The sequence below is a fragment of the Nannospalax galili genome, unplaced genomic scaffold (genome assembly GCF_000622305.1).
Source record: "Nannospalax galili isolate Female #2095 unplaced genomic scaffold, S.galili_v1.0 scaffold525, whole genome shotgun sequence".
Lineage (NCBI taxonomy): Eukaryota > Metazoa > Chordata > Mammalia > Rodentia > Spalacidae > Nannospalax > Nannospalax galili.
In genome coordinates this window covers 2,653,639-2,681,613 of record NW_008353937.1, presented here as the reverse complement: position 1 = coordinate 2,681,613, position 27,975 = coordinate 2,653,639, and the positions used below count along the sequence as shown (strand labels likewise).

At 50.7% G+C, this 27,975-nt stretch overlaps 1 protein-coding gene across 4 annotated transcripts in view; it reads right to left on the bottom strand.

The window, feature by feature from the left end:
• The window catches only part of Kcnk9 (potassium two pore domain channel subfamily K member 9), a 40,701-nt gene extending 13,133 nt beyond the window's left edge, over positions 1-27,568 (bottom strand). For all 4 annotated transcript variants that reach the window (XR_607903.1, XR_607904.1, XR_607905.1 and 1 more), the window contains exon 1: positions 27,053-27,568. Coding sequence is in view for 1 of the 4 variants with exons in the window: in XM_008851074.1 (XP_008849296.1) it covers positions 27,053-27,344 (292 nt within the window). In the remaining 3 variants the exon portion in view is untranslated. The remainder of the gene's footprint in view (positions 1-27,052) is intronic.
• Between the last annotated feature and the right edge of the window lie 407 nt (positions 27,569-27,975).

Genomic DNA, 27,975 nt, shown 5'->3' with positions numbered 1-27,975 from the left:
AATATAAATCACACAGGTGGGACTCACATCCACTCTCCACAGAGCTCACCTGTGGAGCAGACGCCAAAGGCAGATGGGTGGTAGAGACCAGGAGGCTGCTGGAAACTTTGTAAGGTCCTAAAGGTCCTACATGGGCATGAATTCACAGCCTGCCCCTGCCTCAGCCTCCCAAGTGCTTTGGTGACAGGCATGAGCCACCACCCCAGGCTTTCAAAAGGCATCTTTGAATTCCTGCTGCAATGCAGTTTAGCCCAGTCATCAAGATCAGGCCCCTGAGTCAGGCCAATGGGGCTTGAGCCCCATTAGGGACAATGGTCAGTCTCATCCCTCCCCAGCCTCTTCCTCTGTCTATCACACTCACTGTGACCTTCCAGACCCTGGTGCCAGGTTGGGGAGGACTGCACAGCTCCCTCCAGCTGCCCAGTGTGGAGAAGAAGGTGGCCACACATGCATTTGGGCATTGGGGATTTTGCTGCTGGAAAGGAATGAAATACTTATGAGGGACAAGACAGGGTTCTGTACTAGCGGGAATCAAAACAGACATAAATGCCAATAAAGAATGACCACTCATGATGGCTTTGAGAAGGGAGCTGACTTCCAGCCCTTGTGTTTCAAGGCTGGTTCCCACTTCAGCTAGCACAAGCTTCCCGAATTCTCTAAGCCTCATTTCCTCTTCTGTAAAGAACTGAAATGGATCAGTCTCTTCCAGTCTCACTTTACTATATGTAGAGTTCACAGCTTTCCTACTCAGTCTGTCCTCTTGAAGAGGTGTCCGTGCTCGTGGCTGCCCCAGGCCAAGCTTCCCTTCTCATAAAGAAACAAAGTCCCGGTTTCTACCATGTGCCACACATTGGCTTTGCTTACATACAAATCTTCTGTTTCATCTGAGAGGGAATTAATGTTTTTCATGGGCTCCAATTGGGTCAGCCAACCCCTCAACCAATGAGGCTTTTGCTGGGATGAAGGTCTTTGTTCTTCCTTGCCTGACTTGAAGGGTGTGAGAGTTTGAGGACTGGAGCTGCTGCAGACATTTTATCACCATGAGGAAAACCTCAGCCACAGAGGAAAATGGCCGTGATCTCAGATGAAGCCAGTCTGCCCCTGTATGTGAGCCCATTCTAGATTCAGACCTACTCAGAGATGTTCCATTGTGTTCCCAGTGAACCTTTGGCTCCACACAGTCAGTATTCAACCAGCAGCAATATTCAGCCATTGTTTGTCCTGGTACCAACAAACAATGAGGAACAAGGCCCCTGAGAGTCACACGCCTGCATCTCACACAAGCCATCTTAGATCTGTGTAGGGACTGTCACTGGGGCAGTGACCAGGTCAGTGGCAACTGCCCTACAGTCCAGTGGCCAGGACTGTGGGCTTGGGTTAACCCAGTTTCCCGAGTGTTAGAAGCTGGAAGTATAGATTTTTGACACGTGGGATCTAGATAATTCCTAATTAAGCCTTCTGAGATCTAGCCAAATAAAGACAAAACAGGCCAGTACCTGTCTAAAACAGAGCTCACACAGGCTACAGACATGGAGAAAGGGGAAAGGAACCAAGGTTCCCCACCACTAAGCCTCTTCTTGGTCACTCTCAGATTCTTATCCCTCTACCCCTGTGAGTGGGAATCACCAGTGGACTCCATTTTACAAAGGCATCGGGAGAAACCCAGCCCACATGTAGGCTGAGCGCCTTCCAAAGGCTCCATGGCTTGGCTACACAGAGGCTATACTGAGGGTCAGGCTGTAGTGAGGCCTCTTGGCTCTGCAAAGGCCCCCTCTCATCTCAGGTTGGGCTGTGACACTTGCATCCCCCAAGCCCACCCAGAACTCTGATCCTGAGTCCCACAGAGCCATCTTGAGCACCCTGGGCACGCTGGGACTGATTCACAGGGTTTTCTGTGCTCTCCAGGGAAAAGCCTGGCAGGTTGTGTTTTATGTAATGCAAAAACACCCTCCTCCTGCGCTTTACTGAGTTCCACAAGGAACTCACTTCCCAGTTAGTCTTTCACTTTGTGTCTCAAGGGAACAAATGAACCCCAAATTCAGGTTTTAATGGTGAGCTTGCAAAGCATGAATTTCTCCTGGGGCGAAGGGAAGGTGTGAGATGGCCTCTCTCCACACAAAGCCTACAGGACCCTGGCTCTGGTTCACTGAGGTGCCCCTGGGGCACCTGCCAACGCCCAGATTGTGATGTGAGCCTGAGCCAGACAGGAAGGTGCACCCGGGCTAGTCCCTGGACGTCTCAGGCTCGGATTGCGGGGTGGGGGTGGGGGGCTGGCCGGCTTCTGGAAGAGGCACAGGAATTGCTGTCCACCAGGAGCCCACGGGGTGGCAGGACAGGGATGGTGGAAGCTTGGCCTGCGCACTTCCTCCGCTTGCCACCAGAGGTGCAAGGGCGCCCTCTGGCGGGTGATCGCCCGGACACTGCAGAACACGGTACGGCCAACTGCCCATGTTCCCTCCTGGGACGTGTCCAAGGCATCACAGGGGAAAGTCACTAATCTTTTTCATAAGCAAGCATATATCACGTGGTGGATTTTCCTCAGAAACTACCATCAATCAATAGCGTTTGGGCATAGACAAAATATAGCAACAATAATGACCGCTGTGTATCGAGAGCAAGTGTGGCTAGCAGTTGACTTAAAATCGTTTACATTCGTAACTCATCTCCTCAAGGAAAAGAGAATGTAAGCAGTATCCTCCCCAGAGTGGGTGAGGAGATGCCTGTGATCTTGGGCACAGAGTCTTGGTGTCTTCCTAAGCCCTCAAGTCAGACTGATCTGGGCCTGGATCCTAAGCTCCTGATGTCAGCCACACACATATGCTGCAGGTGATGCATCTATATTGGCCCCTTGGTCAATGGAAGCCGGGGTCCTCCTTCTGGTCCATTGCTTCCCAGCAAAACCTCCTTCCCTTTCTCCCATTTTTTCCTCTTCTGTCCACCATCCAAAAATCCCTACAAGAAAATGTGGAGAGACTTACTGGAGGTACATGGAGAAAAGGGATTGAAGTTTGGCTGACGTTTGAAAAGTTTATACTAGAATAAGAAATAGCACGCACACAGCAATAGGCCAAACGCTGTCGTGTCACTTGCCCAGGGACACACAACTGACCCGGAGCAATCCTCAGCTGCTATGATACTGCCACCACCCCAGACCGCTGCCATTGGCACCCATGAGAACATACATACGCATGTGCACGTAGGCATGTGCACACTCAGCAGGCACACCTACGGACAGGCAGGCGTGCACCTGCCCCCCTTACATAACAATGACCTGAGATGTCCCTGTGTCCATGAAGCAGAGTGGAAAAACCCAGACTGGAGCAGACTGCTCCTTGTGCCCTGGCCTCCCATGGATGACAGGCAGACACAGTGCTGCCTCCGAGGCTTCCTGTGAGCCTTAAGACATGTGGTGTTTCCTAGGTGTATGTGATGATGTATGATGATGGTATCATGTGATGTATCATGTGTGTGCTGTATCATGATTGTATCATGTGTGTGATGTATCATGATTGTATCATGTGATGTATCATGTGTGTGCTGTATGATGATTGTATCATGTGATGTATCATGTGTGTGCTGTATGATTGTATCATGTGTGTGATGTATCATGATTGTATCATGTGATGTATCATGTGTGTGTTGTATCATGATTGTATCATGTGATGTATCATGTGTGTGCTGTATCATGATTGTATCATGTGTGTGCTGTATCATGATTGTATCATGTGTGTGATGTTTCATGATTGTATCATGTGATGTATCGTGTATGATGTTTCATGATTGTAACATGTGATGTATCATGTGTGATGTATTGTGATTGTGACATGTGATGTATCATGATTGTAACATGTGATGTATCATGATTGTGACATGTGATGTATCATGATTGTATCAATGAAGAATGAAGAGAACTGAAAAGAGGACAGACTATCCAGAGACATAAGAAGTCGTTGAATAATTCTAGTATTTGTGTCCTTCTGCTAAAAATACGAGTTACACTAATAGGTTTTATGATGTTAGGAAAAAGAAAAGAGGATAACAAACCGTGAAGAAAACATAGATGAGGCCTCCTTATACACAAGGTCAGCACCTGGTCCCTTTGAGGTCTTTGATTTTCTCTTCTGGCTTCCAAGCCTATAATGTCATAAACAAACCTGCCTCGGGCATACGATTCTATTTCCAGTGGTTTCTGCCTGAGCCTTTGAATATGCTGGACCGTGCCTTGAGTACAGGCATCACTCACTGCACACACACCCTACTAAAACTCACTCCCAGCTTTGGGCTGGGACAGCTCAGCAGGAGGGAGCTGCAGGCTTTCCTAGGCCAGTGGTGTCAGCCTCAATGCTTCGTGGGTAGAGACCAGGTGTCAGTTACAGTGAAGCAGGACTTGTGGGCAAGGTCAGAGGGAAGAGAAAGCCCCTGACCTTGACACAGGAGATTCTGGGCTATCTGAGGGGTTGCCACCGTGCTTCATGTGGCCTCTGGCCCTTCTGCAGTGGCCATTCCAGAACCTGTTTTATCCATACTGAGCTTTGCCTTGCCAGTACATCCCTCTCCCCAGGGCCATGAGAACACCTCCAGGAGACAGGATTCCAAAACCCTTGAAGCATGACCCAAGCTCACAGCCTTAGTGTGTGCTAGGCTTGCTTCATGTATGATGGATGTAGGGTGCAGCATCCCTTTCTGGGCCTTGGGATGCCAACAAGATTCCCAAAGGCAAGCATCCGCTGATGTAAGCTTCTTGACCGAAGCCCCACAGAGAAAGAACCATGCCTGAGCAGAGTGTTGTCCTTGATACCCTTCTCCAAAGAAAGCCAAGGATGACAGTTGCTGGGGTGGACACTTGTGCATCTCTCAAGATCGATTTACATCAACCAGTGTGAGACACCACCAGGGAAGGAGGCAGGCTGGCATCTCCAGCAGAAGCACGACAGTCATCATCATTGTAACAGTTGACACAGATGGCCCTGGTCCTGGTGGGCCTTCTCCATGTTTGAGTTGTGTGGCCTGGGACAGTCACCAGATCCTGAAGGGACAGAGACACATACCCAAGGCCAAAGAAGTACAAATATCCCACCATCCAATCCTGATGACCCCCAGACGTCCAGCCACTCCCCCACCATCCAATCCTGATGACCCCCAGATGCCCTTTCTACTTCGTAGACTTTCCCACTGTGCAGCTAGCTAGTTGTAGGAAGAATGCCTGTTCACTAAAGAAAATCACAAAGACAGAAAAGGGAGATGAAAATACAGGAACAGCCACTCTACCCTCCACTCAGAAGGCAGTCCTGAGACCCTTTCCTTCTGTTTCCCAAATTCTGTTCCTAAAAGAATTCTCCATATCTGGAAGCAAACTGCACATGAGAAATTATAATAAAACACTAGTCTATCACCAATAAGCATTCTTCATAAGAATCATTAATTCATTAACTTCAAGTAGAGGGGTCACAATTTCTTCACCTAAACAGGCTAAATAGGGAAAGTGTTGGACTCTAACTTGCTTCTGTTGCTAATAGCCATTTGTGTTTCAGCCAGTGACACTTGGATAGGCTCTCTGATCCCAAAGCCTCAGCTCTTCTCAGGATGGTGGGTGGATGGGTGAGTGGTTAGAACCAGGGCTGGAACCTTGGACCTCTAGGTGCCCCAGTCTGAGGAGAAAAAGAGCAGAGCCTCACAGACTGCCAATGCCTTACTAAAGTATCTCATGTTCATTTCACAGGTGTTTGCAGGGAGTCAGGTGAGAAGGATAGAAAGACAATCCGAAGAAATAATGTCTAAAAACGTCCAAAATGTGCTGAAGATGTCAATCCAAGAAGCTCAACAAATGCCTAGAAGGATGACTTCCAAGACGGCCACATCCAGATACCTCAGAGCTAAAACACTTTGCATAGGAGGCAAAGACAGAATCCTGAAAGGAGAGAAAAGCGACCCATTGTGTGGAAGTATTCCTCAACAAGATTCCTCAACGGTGACTTCTCATCCCCAAACTACAGAGGCCAGAAGTTAATGGAATGATGCCAAAATGCTGAATGAAAATGATAACCAAGAATTTTACATCTAGCGAAACTACCCTTCATGAAACAGGGAAATTAAGATATCCCCAATGATGTAACATGGTCAAAATGCTGAGAGAGAGAGGCAACCCAAAATTCTATACCCAGCTGAACGGTCCTTCCCCAAAATGAAGCAGTGACAAGATTCCCAGATAAACAACAAAAGAATTGAGCGTGTGCATTGCTGGCAGACCTGCCCCAAATCCATCCGACTGAGATGTAGTTAGTAACTCAAATTCACACAAAGAATTACGAACACTGAAAGGGAACTACATAAGTGTACACAGGGACATCATTCTCCTTCTGCTAAAAGGCAACTACTTAATTTATAAAGCAGTAATAAATCAGTGTTGAACACAGGTACTTAGTCTACAAAGCAATGATACATCAGCACATAGTGAGAAGAAATGGATCTATATTTGAAAAAATTTATAAACCACTGAGGTTATAAGATGATACCAACCCCAACAAGATTCTTTTAAGATGCAATCACGAAGAAGCTAATTCAAACACAAAAGGACACTACGAGAATCGAAATGATTTACTCAAAAATATCTACTTAACATAAAAGAAGCCAGCAGTGGAGACATAGAGGAACAGAACAAAGCATTACGCATACAAAACACAAGTGGCACAATGGCAGACTTAAATCCTACCTGATCGATAAGTACAGTAAATGTAAGTTAACTGCATACTCCAAGACCCAGCTGCAAGAAGGGCTCAGGATCTTGTCATCACCCAAAAATGAAGTGGCTCAAGGTCCTAAGCCCTCCCTGCTTGCCCTGGTTCGGGATTCTATTCTGGTGGACAGGGATCAGTTGTTCACACTCCTCAGCATGGGCACAAGCAGGGCTTTCAACATCAAGACTAGAAGAGGCCAAGTGCGCAGACAGTATATGAGCTGGGCCCTCCCCGGTCCTTGGCATCACTGTCTATAGATGGAGGGAGATCACAGGGACCTATTGGTAGGATGTGCATCCACTGTAAGGGCCTTGGCTTTTACTCTGAGAGACAGGAAGCTTCTAGGGAGTTGTGAACCCCAGCACAAATTTCTCTGACTTCTAGTTGCAAAGAACCCTCAGTGAGTGTCTCATTCCACCTCATCCCCCCTCAAACAGGCTACCACAGAATGTGGGGCATGCGGAACATGTAGAAAAGAAAACGTCAAACCCAGAATGACCATGAAAGGCAGTTGCCCCACTCCTAGGAACATGCCCCAGAAGAGACAGTGAACAAGAATCCAGGAAATAGGCATACTTGTGTGCACACAGCAACACTCCTTTGGAGAGGCAGAAACCCCCAACCTCTTTGAAGCAAGGAACACACAAAGTGTGGTATGGACCTATATCATCCTGGAATAAAACAGAGGCACTAATGCATACTACAGCATGCATGAGTCCCCAAAACACTCTACTAAATGAAGGGGCCAGGTCCTGAAGGCCAAATACAGCAGGATTGCATTTGTAAGACATGCCCAGAATAACCCCACAGAGACAGAAAGTGGATTCGTGGTTGAGAGGTGGGTGACTGTTAATGGTGACAGAGCATTGCTTTGGAGTGACGAAATGCCTAGCACTAGACAGAGGTGATGGTTGCTCAATACAGAAATCCAAATGCCACTGAATTGCAAGGTTTACGATAAACAATTCTACACTATGTTTCACTTCAGTTAAAATTTTGGACAGGAGGCTGCTGAAATGATCCAAGATGGGGCTGCTGAAGTCCTTGCTGCCCTCCATGTGTTTAGCATGGATGCTGCCATCCATGGAACATAAAGAAGCTATGACCAAGACCCACAGCAGTTCTGGTGATGCTCATCTGCTCTTGAACTTCCCCAGCTTGTGGGCACAATGAAAGGTGTCTCCCCTGAGAGGTTCCACAAAACACCAAGTCTGCCTGGCAGACAGATGTCTCACAGCACAGGATCTGGCACATGGAGTTGCTTGACCCTAAACCCATGTATCCTCCTTAGGACATTGCAACACCAGGATTTCGTGTGCTGGTCCTCTGTTGAAAACAGATGTCATGCACTAGTGATGGGCTTTGTTTTGCAATATTCCCACCATGAATCAAAGATACCGAAAGTCAGAAATGCCTTTAATGTGCCTGCTGACCACTTTAGTGCAGCAAACTACAGTGTCTTTGGTGTTCTGTCGTCGTGTGGCTGAGTGGGAGCTGCAGCATCTTCCACTTCCTAACAGCATAATATCCTGCAGAGCACTAGCACTGAAGGTCACATGGCTGAGTGGGAGCTGCAGCATCTTCCACTTCCTAACAGCATAATATCCTGCAGAGCACTAGCACTGAAGGTCACATGGCTGAGTGGGAGCTGCAGCATCTTCCACTTCCTAACAGCATAATATCCTGCAGAGCACTAGCACTGAAGGTCACATGGCTGAGTGGGAGCTGCAGCATCTTCCACTTCCCAGGAACATAATATCCTGCAGAGCACTAGCTTCAGAGAAGACAAAAACTCAGAATTTGGATTAGGTTTTTGACCAGACACATATCACTTCTGACCCACGAAAACAGAACCATCAGAAGCTAGGACTGTCTGTATGGCTAAGGGTGAACCTTGAACATGCAGGGCATGTATGGGGGCTGCATATGTGTAGAGGGTCTCTTCCCTATTCTGTCCCTGGCCTGTTGCTCCCTCACACTGGGACCCCTCCCCCATCCCCACTCCACATTACGAAGGAAACTTCTGCTGATGCTGCCTGCCCTGGCAATCCTCCAGAGTGGGAGCCTCCCTCTGAGAGCTGGGAATGATTAACTGTGACTCGTACTACCTTCTAAATGGGGTGAGATGGGACTTAAAGGTCTTCTGGGAGAAAAGGTGCCATGTGATTACTTATGAGTTCCTAAGCACACAGGATTTTGTACTGCCGGACATACCTTTTGGTGGCCAGGAGCTCCAGCCTACACATGGCAAGGTCCCAGCCCTGCCCAGACCTAGACACCCAGGCCTCAGTGGCCCACCAGAGTTCTCTATGAGTCTGATGCTGCCAGATGAGACAAACATGGTCTGGGCTCCCACTCTGTGTTGGCATCAGAATTTAATGTGTGAGGAGCTGGAGCTGTGGCTGCTGCCCATGCAGCAGTGTGTGCTGTGAGGATGGCTTGCATCTCATGAGGAATATGGGGCCCTCCTCCAGGCCCACCCCACATTAAAGCATGTCTCGGCTACTCACAGGATATCCACATGATGGGGTATAGGCCCCTGAGTCTTATACCCTGCACATCACACACCAACTGCTAACATACAAACACTTAATCAATGCTCAAAATTCAAATCAGAAGATACATGGGAATGTGCTTTCAAAAGCCATAAACTACTCTGCAAACACAAGGCAGCACTATCAGCTCCAGAAAGATCCATCTTTGTACAGTGCACAAAGGCCCACGCTGAGCTCACACCTCTCGGTGCCAGCCAGCTCCAATCTCACTCCCAAAAAGTTCTGCTCCATTCTGTGGAAGGACTCACCCACATGCCTAAACCCTAGAACCTCGGGGCAGAAGGGGACAGACAGCCACTCCTCTCACCCAGGGGAAGTGAGGTGGCCAACCCAGAGTTGACAAGGCAACAGCAAATACCACAGGGAAAGCTGGTGGAGGGGCCTGGATCAACCTAACCCAGTGTCCCCAAAGCAATTAATTTCCTCAAGAAACAGAGTTCAAGTTTACTGCCCTGCAGTAGGCAAGGATAATGCTCTTGGGAAAAAAATAAAACCACCATAGAGGACCAGGAGTAAGCTGGGGGCATCAGAGATTTACTCAGATTTTCTGCATCTGGGTAGTGCACCATTGGAGGGTGTTTTCATGCAAAGCACAAGCCACCAGAACCTTGGTGCCCAGGAGCCCATGCACTCGGCTCCCTTCATCTACAGTGGTCGAGGAGCCAGCCTTAGGACATGTCCAGATCCTGCCAGAGACACAGCCTTATCAACTGTGCCCAACAGACACACATTCTCCTGTCCCTAGACCCAAGGCTGCCTCACCTGCCTCCCCACCCTCCTCCCCCTTTCATCAATTGTCCTGTCCCCGACTCCTCACTGAGCTCCAGATCCCTGGATTTCTAGATGGTCCTTTTAAGAACATAGACCCTTCTCCCTCTCTCTGGCCAGGCCCCCAGGCTCTTCCCTCAGCTACAGTCACAGCATAGAACAGGAAGACTCATAGGTGGCCCTCAAACTGAAGCTGAAAGGTGATCTTCAGAAGTCCTTAGCTCAGGTGCTTATATTGTCCCCCACCCCTAAGACCACACCACCCTGTTCAAATCTTTCCAAATTAGGGATACTGACGAATCACACAGTCAAGCATCATGTATGCCAAGTTCATTGCAGATGGTGGTCTCTAGTAGGAAAAAGAGGGTAAACAACAGTACATCTTGTTTACCATGCATTGTGAGGCCCAGTACAAGAAACACCAACTTAAGGTACTGGGAGCAAACGTGTGGATAGATGGGTGAAAGCATGGTTGGAAATGAACGGGTGGGCCCGTGGATGGAAAGATGGATGGGGAGATAGATGGATGGATGATGCTTGGAAGGTAAATGGAAAGAGGATGAACGAATGATTGATGGATGATACATGGAATGTGAATGGAGGGGGTATGGATGGGGACTGATAGATTGGTGGATTGTTGAAGGAGGCATGGAAGATGGAGGTTGGCTAGATGAGTGAATGAGTGTATAGATGTATGAATGGACAGTGAAAGGACAGACCAACGGGTGCATGGAATAGAAAAGAGGGAGAATGGATGGGTGAATTGATAGAGTTGAGGGATGGATGGAGGATGGATGGATGGATGAACAGATGGATGGGAAGATAGATAATGGACATATGGATCAATCAGTTAATGGACTGTGGATGGATGACAGATACATAATAGATTATGGAGGGCAGATGGACAGATGGATGGATAATGAATGGAAAGATGATGAATGATGGATGGATGGAAGATAAAAGGGTAATGATAGTTGGGTACTTGGAATGTGGACAGATGGATGGATGGACCAGGGATGGACAGGCTGATGGAGGGGTGGTAGATAATGAAGAGATGGATGGGTATGTACATGGAATGTGGATGGAGGATGGATGGATGACAGATGATGATGGATGGATGGATGACTAGATAGATGGTCATCTAAATAATACAAATAGGTACGTGTAAGGGACGGAAATGGGTGAGGAAACAGGTGGATGATGGTGGGGACACCATTGATTGTAAATGGACAGGTGGTGGGTGGAAACATGGTCAGATGGAATGACTAGAAATAAGTTCTGGTGGATCAGAATCTGCGTTTCCTCCTCCTCCACTGCCCCCTCAGATACTGCTTAAGAACAAGCTGACAGTGAACAGGGGAGGGTACAAACCAATGTGGCCTCCAGCTGTCAGGAAATGTTTCAGTCCATCACCTTCACTGTTCTGTCCCTGGCTCAGAGCTCACTGGCTGTCCAGGACAGGAGTGCAGGACTCCACCACCTCTGGGAGTCACGAGGAGCAAACAAAACAAAACGCTCCTTCCCTGACTCTCTCCCAAAATAGCTTCTCACCGCCCAGACACGTGGTTGGCTGGCTCTCCCCAATTCAAACCTGACTCGGCAGATTTCCTGGGCCCTGATCTGAATTGGGGGAAAGATTGGGCATGATGGTCTGTGACTCTCAGCAAGTCTAGGGGAGAGAGTAATAAAAGTGCCACTGCCTCAGGAGGGAGGAGGGAGGGGGCAGCCAAGGGGTGCCAAGCCCTGTGCCGGGAACTTCGTGGTCATCAGTCCTTCCTATGACAAAGCCCTATATCTTGTGTAAGTAAACTGAGGCACAGAGTGAAGTAGTCAATGAAGGCTGCACACACTTGAATGCAAGCAGAGGCCGTGAACTCCAACAGCTTGTTGTCACCTGAGAAAATGTCCCCCCATCCCAGGGCTCTGCTGGCCAGGGTGGCCACTCAGGGTTATCAGAGAGGGCTTCCCTGGGGAGAGGACAGGGGCTGGAGGAGGATTTCTGCCTGTAGATATTGAGAGACAGGGTAATGCCATGGGGCTTTGGGAAAGTCCCTGGAGCCCTCTGAGCCTCCTTTTCCTCTCCTACAGGAAGGAAAAAAGGCAGGAAAATAAAGTTAAAATCAGACAGATGCTAGGGGTAAGCATGGTGGCCCCTGCTTCAGCCTCAGTCACCCAGGGTCCCTCTGTGCCACACTGCTCACGATCACAGTAAGGAAGGTTGGGGTTGGGCCCCTGGATGTGGCGAATGAGCCTCATCTGGTGCCCAGAACTGAGCTGAACAGAGAATGACGAAGCCCAATAGGAGATGGGAGGAGCCTGGACTTGGAGTCTAGCCACCCCCCCCAGACCCCACCTCCCTGCATCCTGTGTGCTGGCCCCTACTCTCAGACCAACCCTCACAGCACCTCCACTTCCGCCCTTCACCACACCTTTCTCTCGGCTGAAGGGCCCTCCCCTCTCCCGGGGCATCTACCGGTCCTTCGCCATGTGTAGACAGGACTAGCCAGGAGCAGACAGACGAGCGGGCAGCTAGGAGTGCTGAATCCTGGCTGCAGACACCTCCTGCAGAAGGTGTCCCACTCCACCTGCCACCACCCATCTCTAGGCTTGGGAGGCACTTGTGCACCGCCATCCGGTGCATGCTGCTCAGGCTGGCACAGGGACTAACCACCTGACCTCCACATCTAAAAGTAGTGGCCCAGGAGCAAAACCAGTCCAGATTCTCTGGCAAGTCATTTGGGCAAACAGTGAAACCAACAGGCAGCCTAGACATTACTAAAAACACTCCAACACACTCCAACATGATCTCAAAATAGACTCCAGTGCACAATCCCCATGGCAACGCCCTGGGCCTGAGGACGGCCTCAAAGGAAGGAGGGCAGAGTGCGTGGGGCAGGGGCAGCCCAGACTCTGGACACTGCCCACCATGGGACAGTCCCACTGTCCATGGCAGGCACTTGGACAGAGAGGGGTCTATTGTGGTCTCAGGCACCATCACATCTCCAGGGACAGGGGCAAGAGCGAGATACTTTGGGGTGTCCAGTGACTGGGCAGTCACCTGCATTGTAAGGGACATGACACTGGGAAGGGCCTTGGACTCTGAGGCCCTTTCATGGGTTTCCCACCCCACCTGGAACCTCCCCCCACCCTCACACAGTGATCCTCCCCACTGCTGTGATCTTCCCCCCACCACCGTGATCCTCCCCCCAACCACCGTGATCCTCCCCCCACCACCGTGATCCTCCCCCCAACCACCGTGATCCTCCCCCCTACTGTGATTCTCCCCCATTCCATCTGGATCCTCCTTTGCCGCAGGGTATCAGCAGTAGTGTGCTTAACCAATCAAGGGCTCAACCCACCCATGGCCTGAGCCCCACCTGTACAGACTGGAATGGGGCAGAGGTGGGGGGCATGGGTCAGTAAGTCCTCTTAGATCCTTGAGTTTGAAGAGCTAATTGACCATCCAGCATTCACAGGCTCAAACTTTACCTGACAGAGACAAAAAGTAGCCTTTGTGCTTGCTTAGGACTAAGGCAGGGATGGCCAAAGGGCATGGGTGTCTTCATGTCCTACAGTGGAACCCCTCCTTGTCTTCCTGACTCTCTTAGAAGAGGACCCTCTGCAGACCCTGCCACTCTGATCTTGGCCTTTTACCTCCAGAACTACATGAAACAAACTTCTGTTGTTTGTAAGCCCCAGCTCTGTGGGATTGTTACTATAGCCTAAACTAAGATCCATACCAAGTCCTTGCCTGGCCCAAACTGACCCCTAATTGGAAACATAGTTTCCCCCATGCCTATTTCCTGACATTCTTCATAACAGTCCTACAATGTCACAGCTGTGTGGAAGTGAATGCCATCATGTGTCCGCACCGGGCCTTCCCAGGCCACAGCCCCTACCCCTACCCACAAGTCTCTTCCTCTGGCCACCTGGTCCCACCCCATGCCTGCAGGGACCCGGGAGTTGTGCCCAAGGCCAGCAGGATCTGGCAACTTCCCTTCCTGCTGGCACTACCTCTGCCCAGACCAGCCAAGGGCAGCTCAGGTTCGGCCTTGGCCAGAAGTGGTAGAAGCAGGGACCGAAGTTGCAGTGCCTGAGTGCTGAGGGGCAGGTGGACCAGCTGTGGTCCAGAGTCTGCCCAGACCACAGAACATACTACCCGGCTTCCTGCCCACCTCCCTCTGTCCTGACCCACCAGGTAGTAGTTCTAGGGTTCTGAACACCTTGGAGGGGCACAACGGACAGTCCTGGAGCTAGAGGAGGAACAGCAGGAAAAAGCCTGTCCGCGGGAGAGTAGAAAGGGTGCCGCCCCTCCTCCTAGCCCGTGGCCTCTCAGAAGCCCACAGGAAGTCTTATCCAAGGAGAGGCCGCGGCTCCGGGCGCCCTGCCTCCCCAGCGGCCCCGCAGCCCACATGCCACCTGCAGCCAGGGGGCTCCGATGCAGCATCGACTACTGCAGGCAAATAACCTATTCATAGTCTATCTTTGTTATCCCAAGCCCAGTCAAGTGCCACTGTCTCCTTTGATTTCTCAGAGCCTCTGGGAAGCAGCCATTTCCAACTGATTTTTCAGACGGGGATGGGAGGGGGGAAGGGAAGGAGAAGCCATGTAAGGGTCTACACCTGTCAGGAGTCTGGACCTGAGGATTTGTTTGGGAGCTGGGCCGGTGAACGAGGAAGTTCACCCCAAGAGGAGGGGCTGCACAACACAAAGCCACCAACACCCTCTGCCCTCGGAAGCAGAACTCTAGAGGCTACCTGGGCCAGCGTCTAAGGCTACAGCAACTTAGAATGCTGTGCCACTGCTGAGACTCCTCCCACTCGGGAGACGGGAGCATTCTGACCCTGGAATTGAACTGACAGCTGCAGCAGAGCAGTCTGCACTGCGCCCAGAGCTGGAGAAGGGGAGCCCCTAGGGGAAGGGACCCCTTCCTAGTGCTTCCTCTTCCAGAAGCTTCAGCAGTGCCTGGGGAGCTAGGCCAGGCTCCCAGGTGTCCTGGGACTTGAAGGGCAAACAGCAAGATCTGTGGGCACCCGGGGCCACACAGGAAGCCTAAGGTGCTTAGGGAGGACCTCCTCCCAAGGGGAAACAGCCTCCTGCTAGACCACCCACCACTTCTTGCAAACACCTGCTGTTCAGATTCGTGGACCACTGTTTTTCAAGGATTTGCTTTTCTGAAAGACCCAGAGAATATTCTAGAACAGTTAAATATAGCTCCCGTGAAAGCTGTCCCATTTACATGCCTACGTTCATTCAGCAAACATTCTCTGAGGGCCTGCTTAGTGCCAGACACTGGTGGGAGGATGCCTCAGCCACTGGGAGGTGAAGAACATGGTCCCTGGCCAGAGGTGGTAGGGGGCAGGGGACAAAGTCTGCTCAGAAAAAGCTGAGCATGACACAGAATGACAGGTGCCTCGCTGGCTGGAGCCCTGAGGCTGCCGGGACACACCGGAGAGGCACCCAGCAGCCGGAGAAGGCTGCACAGAGAGGGATCCTGAGTGGTAAGGGCATCCACCGTAGCCTGTGGCTCAGTCTAAATAGGGCAGGGTGGAGGGACAGACAGGGCTACATGTGAGCAAGAAGCCAACTTCAAAGTTCAGCACCGGAAGCAATGCGTGTCGGTAACAGAGCCACTGGTGTCTTTTGAATCGGATGGTGGATTGGTATGCAGCAGTAAGGGCTCTGAGCCACCGTAAATGCATGCAACTGGGAGGGGGCAGAGTGGGGAGCACTGTGGGAGTGTAATGTTGCATAACGCCTGTGGTCCTCCTCCCTTACCAGCCCTTTAAAACCAATGCTTAGATCATCCCCAGAGGAAGCCAAAAACCAGATAGGGGCCTTGCATATGCCCAGAATGGATCTGGGCTGAGCTGAAGAACAAAACCCAAAGGCAAAAAGTCAAAGCATTTCTCATGACCGACTCTCCTGGGTCTGGGGAAGGGAGGCCTTCATCCAGGAGCAGCAGGGACCAGCAAGGGGCACAGCTGCTCCTTTCCAGTTAGGAGTAACGCCACCTGCAGAGAGGAAAAAGAATAGGGTGACCGAGCACTTAGCACCCGACTTGTGGGGGAAAAAAAAGGCTGGGCTCTGGGCAGATGCTTAAGAGAATGAGAGAGATAGTTTTGATTCCTCTCCTGTGGCACACAGCACAGAGCAGGTGTCTAGAAACCAGGAGGAAAAGAAAGTGGCCAGAGAGGTTCACCCACCACTGTCTCTAGCTTCCTCCTCATCCTTCTCGCCCTTTTATCCCCCTGCACTCTCAGGTGCTCTCCTGATAACAGCTTCCTCCTGCTCACCCGCCTCCCCTGTAAGCTCAGAGGTGTTCCCCTGCCAGCAGCCTAATTCATTTCCATCATCTCTTCTCGGGTCTATGAGGTCCCTGGGGATACCCTGAGATGTCAAACCATCAGCTGGTGGTCTCTGTCTTTGGAAGTAGGCCTGAGGGTTTCCATCTCCAACTACTACACTTCATAGCCAAGCTTGTCAGCAGACTTGTTTCACACTCTGAGACTACGGAAGATGTGGTCATGTGACCCACTCCCACCCTATGGGATAGAGGCAGAATTGTTGGGTGTGACTTCAAGAAAGGCGTGTTAGAAGGATGTTCTTGGCTGGCATAACCCTTCCAACCTTTCCCCATCCTTCCTACTTGAAACAGTGATGCCATCAACACAAGAACAAACTTACCAGGAAAGATGAAGCCGAAAAGTCGAAGGAGCTCAAGCCCCAGATGTTCCTGTGCAGTAGGTCCTGGAGACCAGCTGTCACCGCCACTTACCTGGGCTCTCCAGGGCCTTGGGTAGTCTCCACGTAGCCACAGTTCAGCACAGTCTTCATTGATGTTCCCCAAGCCAATGGAATATAACTCAGTGAACCCACAGTGACGCCGCAAGAGCACGTACCTGTGTGGCTGAGTACCAGGTGCTTCTGTGCACAGCAGCCAGAGAATTTGTTACCTTTGTGTTCGTTTGCCCAACCAGCACCAAGCAAAGGTGAATCCCTACTGCAGTCACTACAGAAGTCAGTGTACAGAAAGCACCACATTTTGAGACTGACTTTTCACCTCTATCTGAATCTTTTGTTACAAGTCATATCAAAATCTTACTAGAAGAAGAAGTGTAAAAATAAGCTAAAAACATTAACATTTACATAATGGGTGCTAATAAAAGAAAGCAGGCACCAGAATTGTTAGAGAGAGAAAAGAGGTTTAGACAAAAAAAGCATCAAACACAATAAAGAAGCTTATAATCTCCACCAAGGAAAAAAACAACATGAACCTCTATGCTTCTAACCACCTAGCTTCAAATTACATGAAGCAAAAATCACCAGGTATAAGGAGAAAGTGGCAAAGCTCGGCCACAAAACACTGAACAAGACTCTAATGGATCTTCCTCGGGAGTCAAGCAGACTTAATAATAGTGAAAATCAGATTATAAAGCAAGAAATACATGTTGACACACCAGTAGAGCCAGGTGACCGGAGCAGATGAGGGAAGGGGCCTGATGTGAAGGTACTGGAGCAGTGGAGGACTGGACAGAGCACGTGGCCACTTAAGGCACACATTAATAAAGCGGTGGTAACCTGAGGTACTGAGTACTAAGCTCAACATGTGTGGATCTAAGCCAATAATCACTATTTTTCAACACGTAAATGTTCTTTGCAAATAATTGCAGGACTCAATAGAAGGTAATCCTTTAACTACAAAGAAAAAATTTTAAGTAAATACAGAAATTATGCATTTTAAGTGTTTGAAATGAAATAAAATCTAACATAATATCAGTGCTAATAGGCATTCATATGCATATGTGTTCTGTGACTTTAAAACTCACACAAATTAAAAATAAATTCATAAATTATTTGCAGATAATTGGTGATGAAAACAAAATTCATTTGAAAATCATTTACAGATCAATAATCATGAGAAAAACTCACTTGAGAGTTATTTACAAATATTTGACTATAGGATGCAGCCAAAGTGGAAAACAGAGGAAAACACATAGCCTTTAGTACTTTTTTTTTTCTTTAATTTTTCAAAGAGAAAGGAAAATGACTAGTGATTGCCAGCATATGAAGTTAGGAAAAAATAAACCTAAAGAATATAAAACAAATGTTTATAAATATAAAGGCAAAAATTAAGAACCTACTATAATAAAGTCAATAAATGTTTGTATTTAATCCTTAATATTTTCCAACAACAGAAGAGTCAAAGAAAATGTGTGTAGGTCAGAGTTTGTGAGTTAAAGTGGCTGAGCAGAAAGATTGGAGTGAGATTCTGCAGGCCTCTGCCCGCCCCAGGGTTTCTAATCAGACAGACACAACTTCTGTTCGCTCAAGTCACTGTTTCTAGGGTTCTGTGCTCCAAGCAGCTATGCACAATTGATTCATTCAGATGAAAGGATAGAAAAAGCACAATTATAACAAGGTGAGCATGGAGAGGGGAGGCGCTCTTGCATATCTTGCAAGCATCTCTATCATCGCTTACTACCTCTCCTTTCCAGTGGTAGGATAGTCATTTTCTAAATCAATACACACTGGCTTCCACTTCTTTTGTTTAGGCTCCCCTGTCCTAAAACATTGTCTCCAGCAAATACCAAACTAATTTCCTCAATTGCCAGAGGTCCTCAGCACTCAGGTTCTGTCAAATAAGTATTTATCTCCAGGACTTCCCAGCATGGATGCCTCCTTATGATCAGACCCTGGAATATTCCAAGCCCCACAGCCTCCTTAGGCTCTTTCCTGGGGTCCAGATAAGCAGTCCAGGGTTCCATGTTCAGCTTGCCCTTCCCCCACCAGCAGCCATCATACCCCACCTGGAATCAACTCCAAGTGAATGACTACATCACACCAGTTGGGAGGGGTGGGGTCACTTGCTGGGGGACTGGGTACCTAAGAGACTGGTGGCACAACGGTGGAGGGGGTAGCAAATGAAAGGAACATGGAGGACAGGGTGAGTGAGTGGTAGTCAGGAATGAGTATGTGGCTGAATGGTACTGGGAAGGCTGGAAGAATGAGTGACAGGTGTCTGAGAGCGTGATATCACGGCGAGTGGGGGAAGGAATGTTGTGCGCATGTGAAGTTCGAGATACAATGGCAGGTGAGAGAATGGATGACGGGTATTCAGAGAACCTTGGATACAGGGGAGACAAGGGAATGAATGGCAGGTGTAGGGAGCCCCTTGTGATGTGCTCCCAGGTGGGGAAGTAAAGGCAGGGGCAGGAGAGCCAAGTGGCAGATGGGGGATGCACCATGGGCTCAAGGAGGAAGGAGTGGGTATGACAGATGATGGCAAAGACAAGTGAGTGGAGAATGAATGACATGTTCATGGAGGAAGAAGCAAAACACCAGACAGGGAAACTAATGAGTTTATGGAGGAAGAGGTGAGACAGCGGCAGATGGAGCACGAAGTTCACAGAGAACCCACTGACACACGGGCAGTGGTGGCAGTGAGTGAACTAGCAGGAGTGAGCGACACAGCGTCGATGCTGGAAAGGATGTGCCTGGTGAACTTGCGTGATGCGGTGGGAAAGGAGCGAATGAATGACCGGCGCACAGAGACTAGTGAAGGACGAATGAGTGACAGGTGGAGGGGGACTTTGTGATGCCCTGGCAGGCATGTGTGGGTGTGAACGTTGAGTGTGAGGATTGTGATATGCAATAGCAGGGGACAGACTAGGCCACAGGTTGAAGGACTGAGTGACGGCATAAAGAGGAATGATAGCACAGAATTGGGTACCACCGGCCCCGCGGAGAAAGGAATGACAGGTGCGTGGAGAGCTGAGAGGGACATGAGTGGCAAGGGCATGAAAGGCGGCGATACGGGATGACGCGTGAGTGGTGTGTGGAGGACTGAGCGAGGCGGAGCAAGGAATAAACGGCATGAGCATGGAGGGCTGAGCGAGGCCGTCGGTGGAGGGCTGAGTGCTGGGGAAGATGGAAGAAGGAAGGGTGTGTGGAGAGAAGAGTTGAGAAAAGCCAAGGGAGGAGAGACAACCGTGGGTGATGAGTGCACAGCTAGCCCGTCATCCAACGGTGTGTGGAGAGCTGAATGACAGGTGTGTAGACAATTGAGTGACACAGTGGAAATCAGGAATTGATGACAGATGTCTTGAGCATGATGTGATAGAGGAAAATGATGACGATTGTGTGGAGGACTCCACGCCACGCGGCCAGATGGAGAAAAGAATGGCGGGTGGGTGGATGACTGAAGGACACAGTAGCATACAGGCAATGAATTATGGGGGCACAAGAACCAGTAACAAAACAGTGCAGGAGACCATGAGTGACAGGTGTATGGAGAACCCAGTGACATCATGGTACAAGGGCCAATGAGTGACAGGTGCATGGAGGATTGAATGATGCCATGGTATGTGGAGGACTAAGTGATGTCATAGTGCATGGAGGACTGAGTGATGTCATGGTGCATGGAGGATAGGATGAGTAATGTCGTGGTATGGAGGACTGAGTGACATGGTGCATGGAGGACTGAGTGATGTCATGGTGCATGGAGGACTGAGTGATGTCATGGTGCATGGAGGATAGGATGAGTAATGTCATGGTACGGAGGACTGAGTGACATCATGGTGCATGGAGAACTGACTATGTCATGGTGCATGGAGGACTGAGTGATGTCATAGTGCATGGAGGACCGTGACATCGTGCTTGGAGAACTGAATGATGCCATGGTGCATGGAGGACTGAGTGATGTCATGTTGTATAGGGGAAGTAATAACAGGTGTATGAAAGACTGAGTGATTTCATGGTGTATAGAATAATGAATGACACATGTGTGCAAAAGTGAGCGATGTCATAGTTAGGGAAATGAATGACAGGTGCAGGGATAACTGAGGGGTGTCATGTTGTATACAGGGAGGAGCGACAGGTGCATGGAGGCCTGCTTGATATCATAGTATATAGACTAACGAATGACAAGTGTATGGTGTGAGTGACAGGTACACAGAAACTGGGTGTTGTCACTTGTATAGAAGAATGAGTGAGGTGCATTTTGTATGAGGGATGAACTGCGTGATGTCACATATAGGATAATGAATGACAGATGCATGGAAAACAGTGATGTCATGGTATATAAAGGAGGGAATAGGTGCGTGGAGGATGAAGTGATGTCATGGCTTATAGAATTATGAATGACAGGTGCATGGAGGGCTGAGTGATGTCATGGTCTATAGAATTATGGATGGCAGGTGCATGGAAGACCCTGTGATGTCATGGTGAGTGGGAGAGTGCATGGCCTGTGGGTGGAGGACCAAATGATAGGATGATGGGAGAGGAATGGATGCAGGTTCTATGGGGTCCGAATGACAAGAGGCAGTGTGTTATTAATAGGAGGTGTGTAATCAGTGTGAGGCAGCGGCAGGCTCGGGTATGACAACAGAAGCATGGAAAGCCAAATTAGATGGTGGTGGAGGAGTGAAGGAATTGCATGTATGTAGAAAACAGAACAGTTCAATGGCTGATGGGTGAGTGATAGGCATGCAGGAAGCTGATCAGTACAACAGTGACCACAGATGATAGAGGGAACCAGGATAAATGGTGATGCTACCGTGTCAGGTGGAGGAGCGCCATGGATGGATGGTGATAGGAGAGAGGAAGAGGTACTTGTGGAGGAACGCGTGAGGCAGTGGCAGGTGCGGGGTGAAAGGCGGGCACCTTTCTGATTGGGGGAATGAATGACAAGTTTGTGTAGAAAGTACTGATGCCATGTCAGATGGGGTGAATGACAAGTTAACGGCTGTCAGATGCTGAGAAGTGCAAGGACTGCGGTGTACATCAATAGAAGAGATTCAGTGACAGGTGCTTGCAGGACTGCGTGGAACAGCGCTGCATGGATGGATGGCCACGTGCACGGAGGACTGGATGATGAATGGCTGATGGGAATGAATGAGAGGGGAGATGGGGAGGAGATGACAAGTGCAAGTGTTGAGTGATACGGTGTTGGATGGGGCGATGACTGAATGACACGTGGTGGGTGGCATGATGACTGAGCGAGTGTGTGGTTAGACTGACTGAGTGCCTGTGTGCATAGGCCTTCGTGGACAGAGGTGGGAGCAGGCTGGTTCGTGGAGCAGCAGATCCTCACTGTAGCCTCACTCATCCCCTGCTCCTACTGTGCTCTCTGTGGACTTCAGGTGAGCCAGGACAGAGCAGGTGATGGTAGCAGGTTCCTGGGGGTCACTGCTCTCATCTCATTCTTGCAGGAGAGCACTAGGCTAGGGTGGGGCTTGGGAAAGTACAGCTGTCTTCGGGTACCTCCTGTGTCCTTGGCATGGTAGACTGAACATGAACCCAGAACCTCATTGCCCCTGGGGCTGCCCATCATGTGGGTCTGGCTAAGCAGGTTCCTGGCATAGTGACAGGTGGAGCACACAGACCTACCACGGTCCCTGGGATGACTCCCCAGTTAGAGCCTGTGGTAAGGACATCCTAGTTGCATTATGGATTTCAACACACTTTAGTATGCACTGCCTTGTCTGCCCCAGTGCTTCAGTTTTGTCTTCTGTCAAGTGGGGCAATGTTCTCATCAGCTCATGGATGAGAGGGAGAGAGAGAGAGAGAGAGAGAGAGAGAGAGAGAGAGAGAGAGAATGGTGTCTGTGCTCCCTCTGGCACCAGCCTGTCTGGCCCTTTTTCCTTGCTTTGCTTCTGCAGTCCTTTATGAGATCCCTGCTCTGTGCCAGGCACAGTGCTGAACAAAGTTGGTACAGGGAACAAAGGCGGCCTAGGCCTGGGGCAGAGTGATCAGGACCCACATGGCTGGGAGTGAGGAAGGTTGGGGGTCCATGACTGTGTGAGGGGCTGTACAGGGATTTCTTGCTGGGTAAGCATGCCGTGTATGCTGGTCCCCATGGGTGGCATGGGGTACATTAGGGCTGTCACTGGGCTTAGCTGAGCCTGTACTGCATGCTGGACTACAACCAACTGTTGGGCTTCTAGCTCCCCCTATCAAGGCCAGGCCTTATCTTGTCATCTAAACTGTCCCCAGAGTCTCAGAAGCAGGCAGCACAGTCAACGCAGGGCAGGTCCTTGACAGGAAGGTGAACCTGGTACCAAGCACTTCCTCGGAACCCATGGTAAATGGTGCCAGTTTCATGAAAGTGTGTTCACATCTGCCCAAGGCTTGGGAAGGAAGGGGCCTGATGCTGTCTAGAGTGGGGCAGGACCTCTAGGCATTCTCTCAGTGAGCCCCACACCTGCCTACAAACCTCAATCCTAAACCAGTCACCTCAGTGCTAATGGCAGCACCCCAATTTCAGATAGACTAAAGCAGCTGGGAGTTTTGGTATGCTCCCCACACACACCCCAAACTGTAGCCAGAGAGGAAAAGCCCACAAGCCCACCCTCCATCCCCCACAGCAAACCAGTCTCTAGAGTCTCCTGCAGCTCTGCAGATGGCATCTGGCATCATCTTTTTTAATGATCATGAAAGTGAACAACCTAGATCACAGATGTTAGACTGAAAAAAAAAAAGTGTGATGGAGATCCCATCTCTGGTACACTGTGTCAAGAAGCTGTGAGGCACAATTTTAGCTTGAAGCCCCCAAGCTAAAGTGACAAGTTTGTGCCAGGGATATATTACACAAGCCACAAGACCTGAGCCCCAAGCAGAAACAATTCTAATCCCCTGCACCCCCTGAAGACGCTGCCCCAGCACCACCCACTTCCCCCACTTGCATCAACAGGTCTGGGGAGGGGTGCTCCAACTGTGCAGCTAATCAGAAAGGTCAGCAGGGTATAATGAGGGCTCCTCCATCCAAGTCAGGAGAGCTACAAGTGGCAGCGACATGAAGCCACCGGGAGGAAAGGGATGGGCACCAGGACCAGACAAATAATATAACCACGTTTGCCCTTCTCAAGATGACTGAACTGGCCCTTGTCCCTGACCATTAGGGTGGACGCCATGGGCAGGACTCCCCAGAGAGCTAGTCAGGGCAGCAGCCTCCAGAGCCTTCCATGAAGGCACAACCACAGATTCCAAGTGAAGTGGTAATTATATATGTTTTGAAAATCCACTTCACAGAGTGAGCTAATAAGTGCATCTGAGAAGCAGCGTTCATTAGCAGACGCCAGCACCAGGGGCTCCACCACAACCACAGAATCTCAGGCTCAAAGTTGAGACACACATACAAGAAATCACTCAAGGTTTAGATGAAAAAGAACAGCTCACTCCCAGGAGGTACGGCTTAGGCTGGCTTTTGTTCTGGGCTTAAGAGCACCTTCATTTGCAATTGTATTTTTAAAAAGAAAGACAGAAAACAGAATTACCTGCAAAGGTGCTTTGTTTCCCATAGATTTGAGCATCTCTGCTAAGCAGCTTCCTGGGCCAGAGAGCTGGAAGTCTCAACTAGCCAATACCAAGATCCAAGACCTTGGATTTGACACCTACTAAGTGCTCTTTGTGCAGGGCTGGGGGAGAAGGGATCCTGCATGCCCACAACTGCCAGACAAAGGCAGGTAGCCACCTGTGTAATAGCCCTCCTAGAGGTGGTGAAACTGAGGTCAGGAGTCAGAAAATGAAATTCCTGGGATCTTCCAGGATGGCTCCAGATTCTGAGCCAAGTCTATGAGCTCCAGGCATAGTATCTCTTTATTAAAACACAGCTGTTGAAACACCTGTGTGTGTGTGTGTGCGCGCGTGCGCAGGTGAGTGTGCGTGCAGGTGTGTGTACATGTGTGTCTGTGTATAGGTGTGCATGTGTGTATACATGTGTGTGCATGTGTGTATAGGCATGTGAGAGTATGTGAATATGAATGTGTCTGTGCATGTGAGTGTGTGCATGTCTGTGTGTATGCATGTGAGTGTGTGCAGGTATGAACATGCATGTACCTGCATGCATGTGTGTGCATGTGTGTCTGTGCATGCATGTGTATGCATGAGAGTATGTGTGGTAGTGTGTGTAAGTGTATGTGTGTGCATGAGTGTATGTGGGTGTTTGTGTGAACGTGTGAGCCTGTATATATGTATACATATGAATGTGTGTGTTTTCCAACCTTTCTTTTCCACAACTCAGCTGAAGAACCAAGAAAAGAAGGGGGGCAAAGCTGGGATTCCGGATCTCAGGAACCCCCCCCCCCGCAGTGAGGAAGCCCCTCCCCTTGGGCTAAGGTAACAGCCTGAATTTGGTTCCACTTCCCTGGGCAACGTTTTCTTCAGTTTCAAACCTTAGAAGCTCCTGTCCAGAGCTGCCAATCAAATCCATAATGAAAGCGCACCTCAAGGGGAACTTCATCAGGTTAATCACTTGTTTTTTTAAGGGATGCTGGACTAGGTCTGCCTTTGCTTTTAACTCAGACCCTCTCCTCACTGCGTCACCTACCTCTTGGGACTAGCCAACAGTTTTCTGTGCTGGTTTTACTACAGGGAGCCAGGCTGCTGGCTAAATTCCCCTGTCAGAGGTAGATCATGAAAGGCACGTCTAGGGGACCAGGAGTTTTCCTCCTCGGTGTCACGGGCATGTTCTTGCCGTGCAGCAAAGAGCCCCTGCCCCTAGAATGAAGTGACTTGCACTTCTGCATAGCATACCTCCACCACAGTTCACAGCAGTGACGCAGTGGCTCACTGGCCTCCCTCTGCAACCTGAAAATACTGTGGGGGGGGGGTGGGGAACACCTCTTCCTGGTTGGGCAGGGGGATGGGCAGCAGGAGCAAAACTGGTTATATAGCCAACAGAAAAATGACTTCCTCCTTCCAAACATGAAAACGTGCACCAATGAGTTAACATTTAAACATGATGACTTTTGAGTCTTCTCAAGCAAGAAGGAAAGACAGCCCCTCTGGGGCTGGCAATCCCTGTTGCATATAGAACCCTGAAATCCTGTTGTTCTTCTCCACAGCCCCCCCTTCTTTTTTTCCCCCTCCAGCATTCAGAACTTTCCAGAACAAAACTCTCAAGGGAAAATTACAGGGGGAGGTCCAGGGGAGGATGATAAGTGGAGGGGGAGGGTCTCTGCACAGGGCAGAACAGACCACCTCTGAGGTAACATACTGGCCCTTGCAGATCCAAGGAGATATCTGGCCATAAGCAGTCTGCCATGGTGGGGCAAGTGGCCAACCTGAGGCATCACTTCACCTTCTGCCAGCAGGGCACCTGACACATCCCTTGGGATGAAGGACCTACCCAGACTCCCACAGGTCTCCAAGCAGAAGTCTGGGGGAGTCTCAACCCCCAGCCTCAATGGGGATGTAGTCTTGGGAACCCACCAGAGGCTGCTCTGTGAAAAGTGTCCTGGGTGTGGGAACAGTTGAGCACATCTTGTACAGATGCACCCTTTCCCCAGAGCTAAACTCTCCCAGTTTTCAGGTAACATTCAGCCTCCCCTCACCCACAGTCACACTGTGAACGCCAGACAGAGCAGGTCACCTGCTGCCACCCCCCATCCCAACCACGGAAGAGCAAATTCTCCTCCCAGAAACCAAACCTTCTAAGCTCCACAACTCAAAGAAAGGGGGGGGGGTCTTAAAGAATCTCACATGCTGAAGAATCAGTGCCCCCCTCCCATGGCCCCAGGAGCACTTCTGTCACCCAAGTGATTTGTGCACCTTGGTGCCAGGCCAGCTCTCTCCCAAACTCCTCCAGAGGTAGTAAGTGTACGACTTGGAACCCACTTAGGGAAGCGCAGCCCGCACAGGGGCGGGAGGTGGGTGGGTGTCGGCTTTGGGATTATTCTTAGAGCCCCACTCTTTCGCAAAAGTGGCGCCTCCACCCTCCAGGCAACAGCACTCTGTCTGGGAGTTCTCAAGCTGGCCCACACACCAGCGCGCGGTGGAAATCACTGGGTGGGGTCCCCAGAGGTGAGACGCAAAGACGCGGGAAAGGAAGCGGGTTCCTCCAGAGAAAAGGGGGCGCTGTGCGACGACCCCAGTGGGCCGCCGTCTTGAACTCTGGGCACCCCGCACCCATCTCAGCGCGGCGGGGGCGCGCGCTACCTCCCAGGACTCCCCCCGGAGCCCAGGGAGCCGGCTGGCGGCACACCCACCCCTTACCTATGGTGGTGATGACGGTGATGGCGAAGTAGAAGGAGCCTGCGAATTTCCACTGGACGCCAGCGCGGTGTGGCTCGGACTGCAGGATCACCAGCTCGAGCTGGCGGTAGTCATCCGTGCTGATGTTGTACTTGCCACGGATTCGGACCTCCTCCGCCTTGAGTTTCTCCTCCTCGCGCATCTCGTGGTCGGACTCGAGGGCGTCGAACACCGCAGCGCCCACCAGCAGGTAGGTGAAGGTGCAGGCGATGAGGGACAGGGTCCTCACGTTCTGCCGCTTCATGGCGGCCATAAAGGAGCCGCCGAAGGGGGTATGTCCCGCGGAACCGCGGGAGTCCCACTGCAGCGCGGCGCGGACAGCGCCTGCTCTGCGGCCAACTCGGAGTTGTAGGCGGTGATAACAGCAAAGGCAGCAGCTGAAGGTGGAAGTGTGGGAATCCTCATCGGGGTCCTCACCTTCAGCACCGTCACCGCCTTCACCGGCGTCCCCACCCTTGGGCTGTGGGCTGTCCTGGGGCTCGGCGGGCTCCTCGGACTCCGCGGGCTCCCCGGGCTCGGCGGGCTCCGCGGACTCGGACTGCTCCGCGGGCTCCGCGGGCTCCAGCAAAGGCAGCAGCTGAAGGTGGAAGTGTGGGAATCCTCATCGGGGTCCTCACCTTCAGCACCGTCACCGCCTTCACCGGCGTCCCCACCCTTGGGCTGTGGGCTGTCCTGGGGCTCGGCGGGCTCCTCGGACTCCGCGGGCTCCCCGGGCTCGGCGGGCTCCGCGGACTCGGACTGCTCCGCGGGCTCCGCGGGCTCCGCGGGCTCCACGGGCGCCGCGGGCTCGGCGGGCTCGGCGGGGTCCGCGGGGGCCGCGGGCAACGCGGGGGGCCCGGGGGGGGGGGGGGAGGGGGGGAGGCATAGGAAGCCGGTGGGAGGGG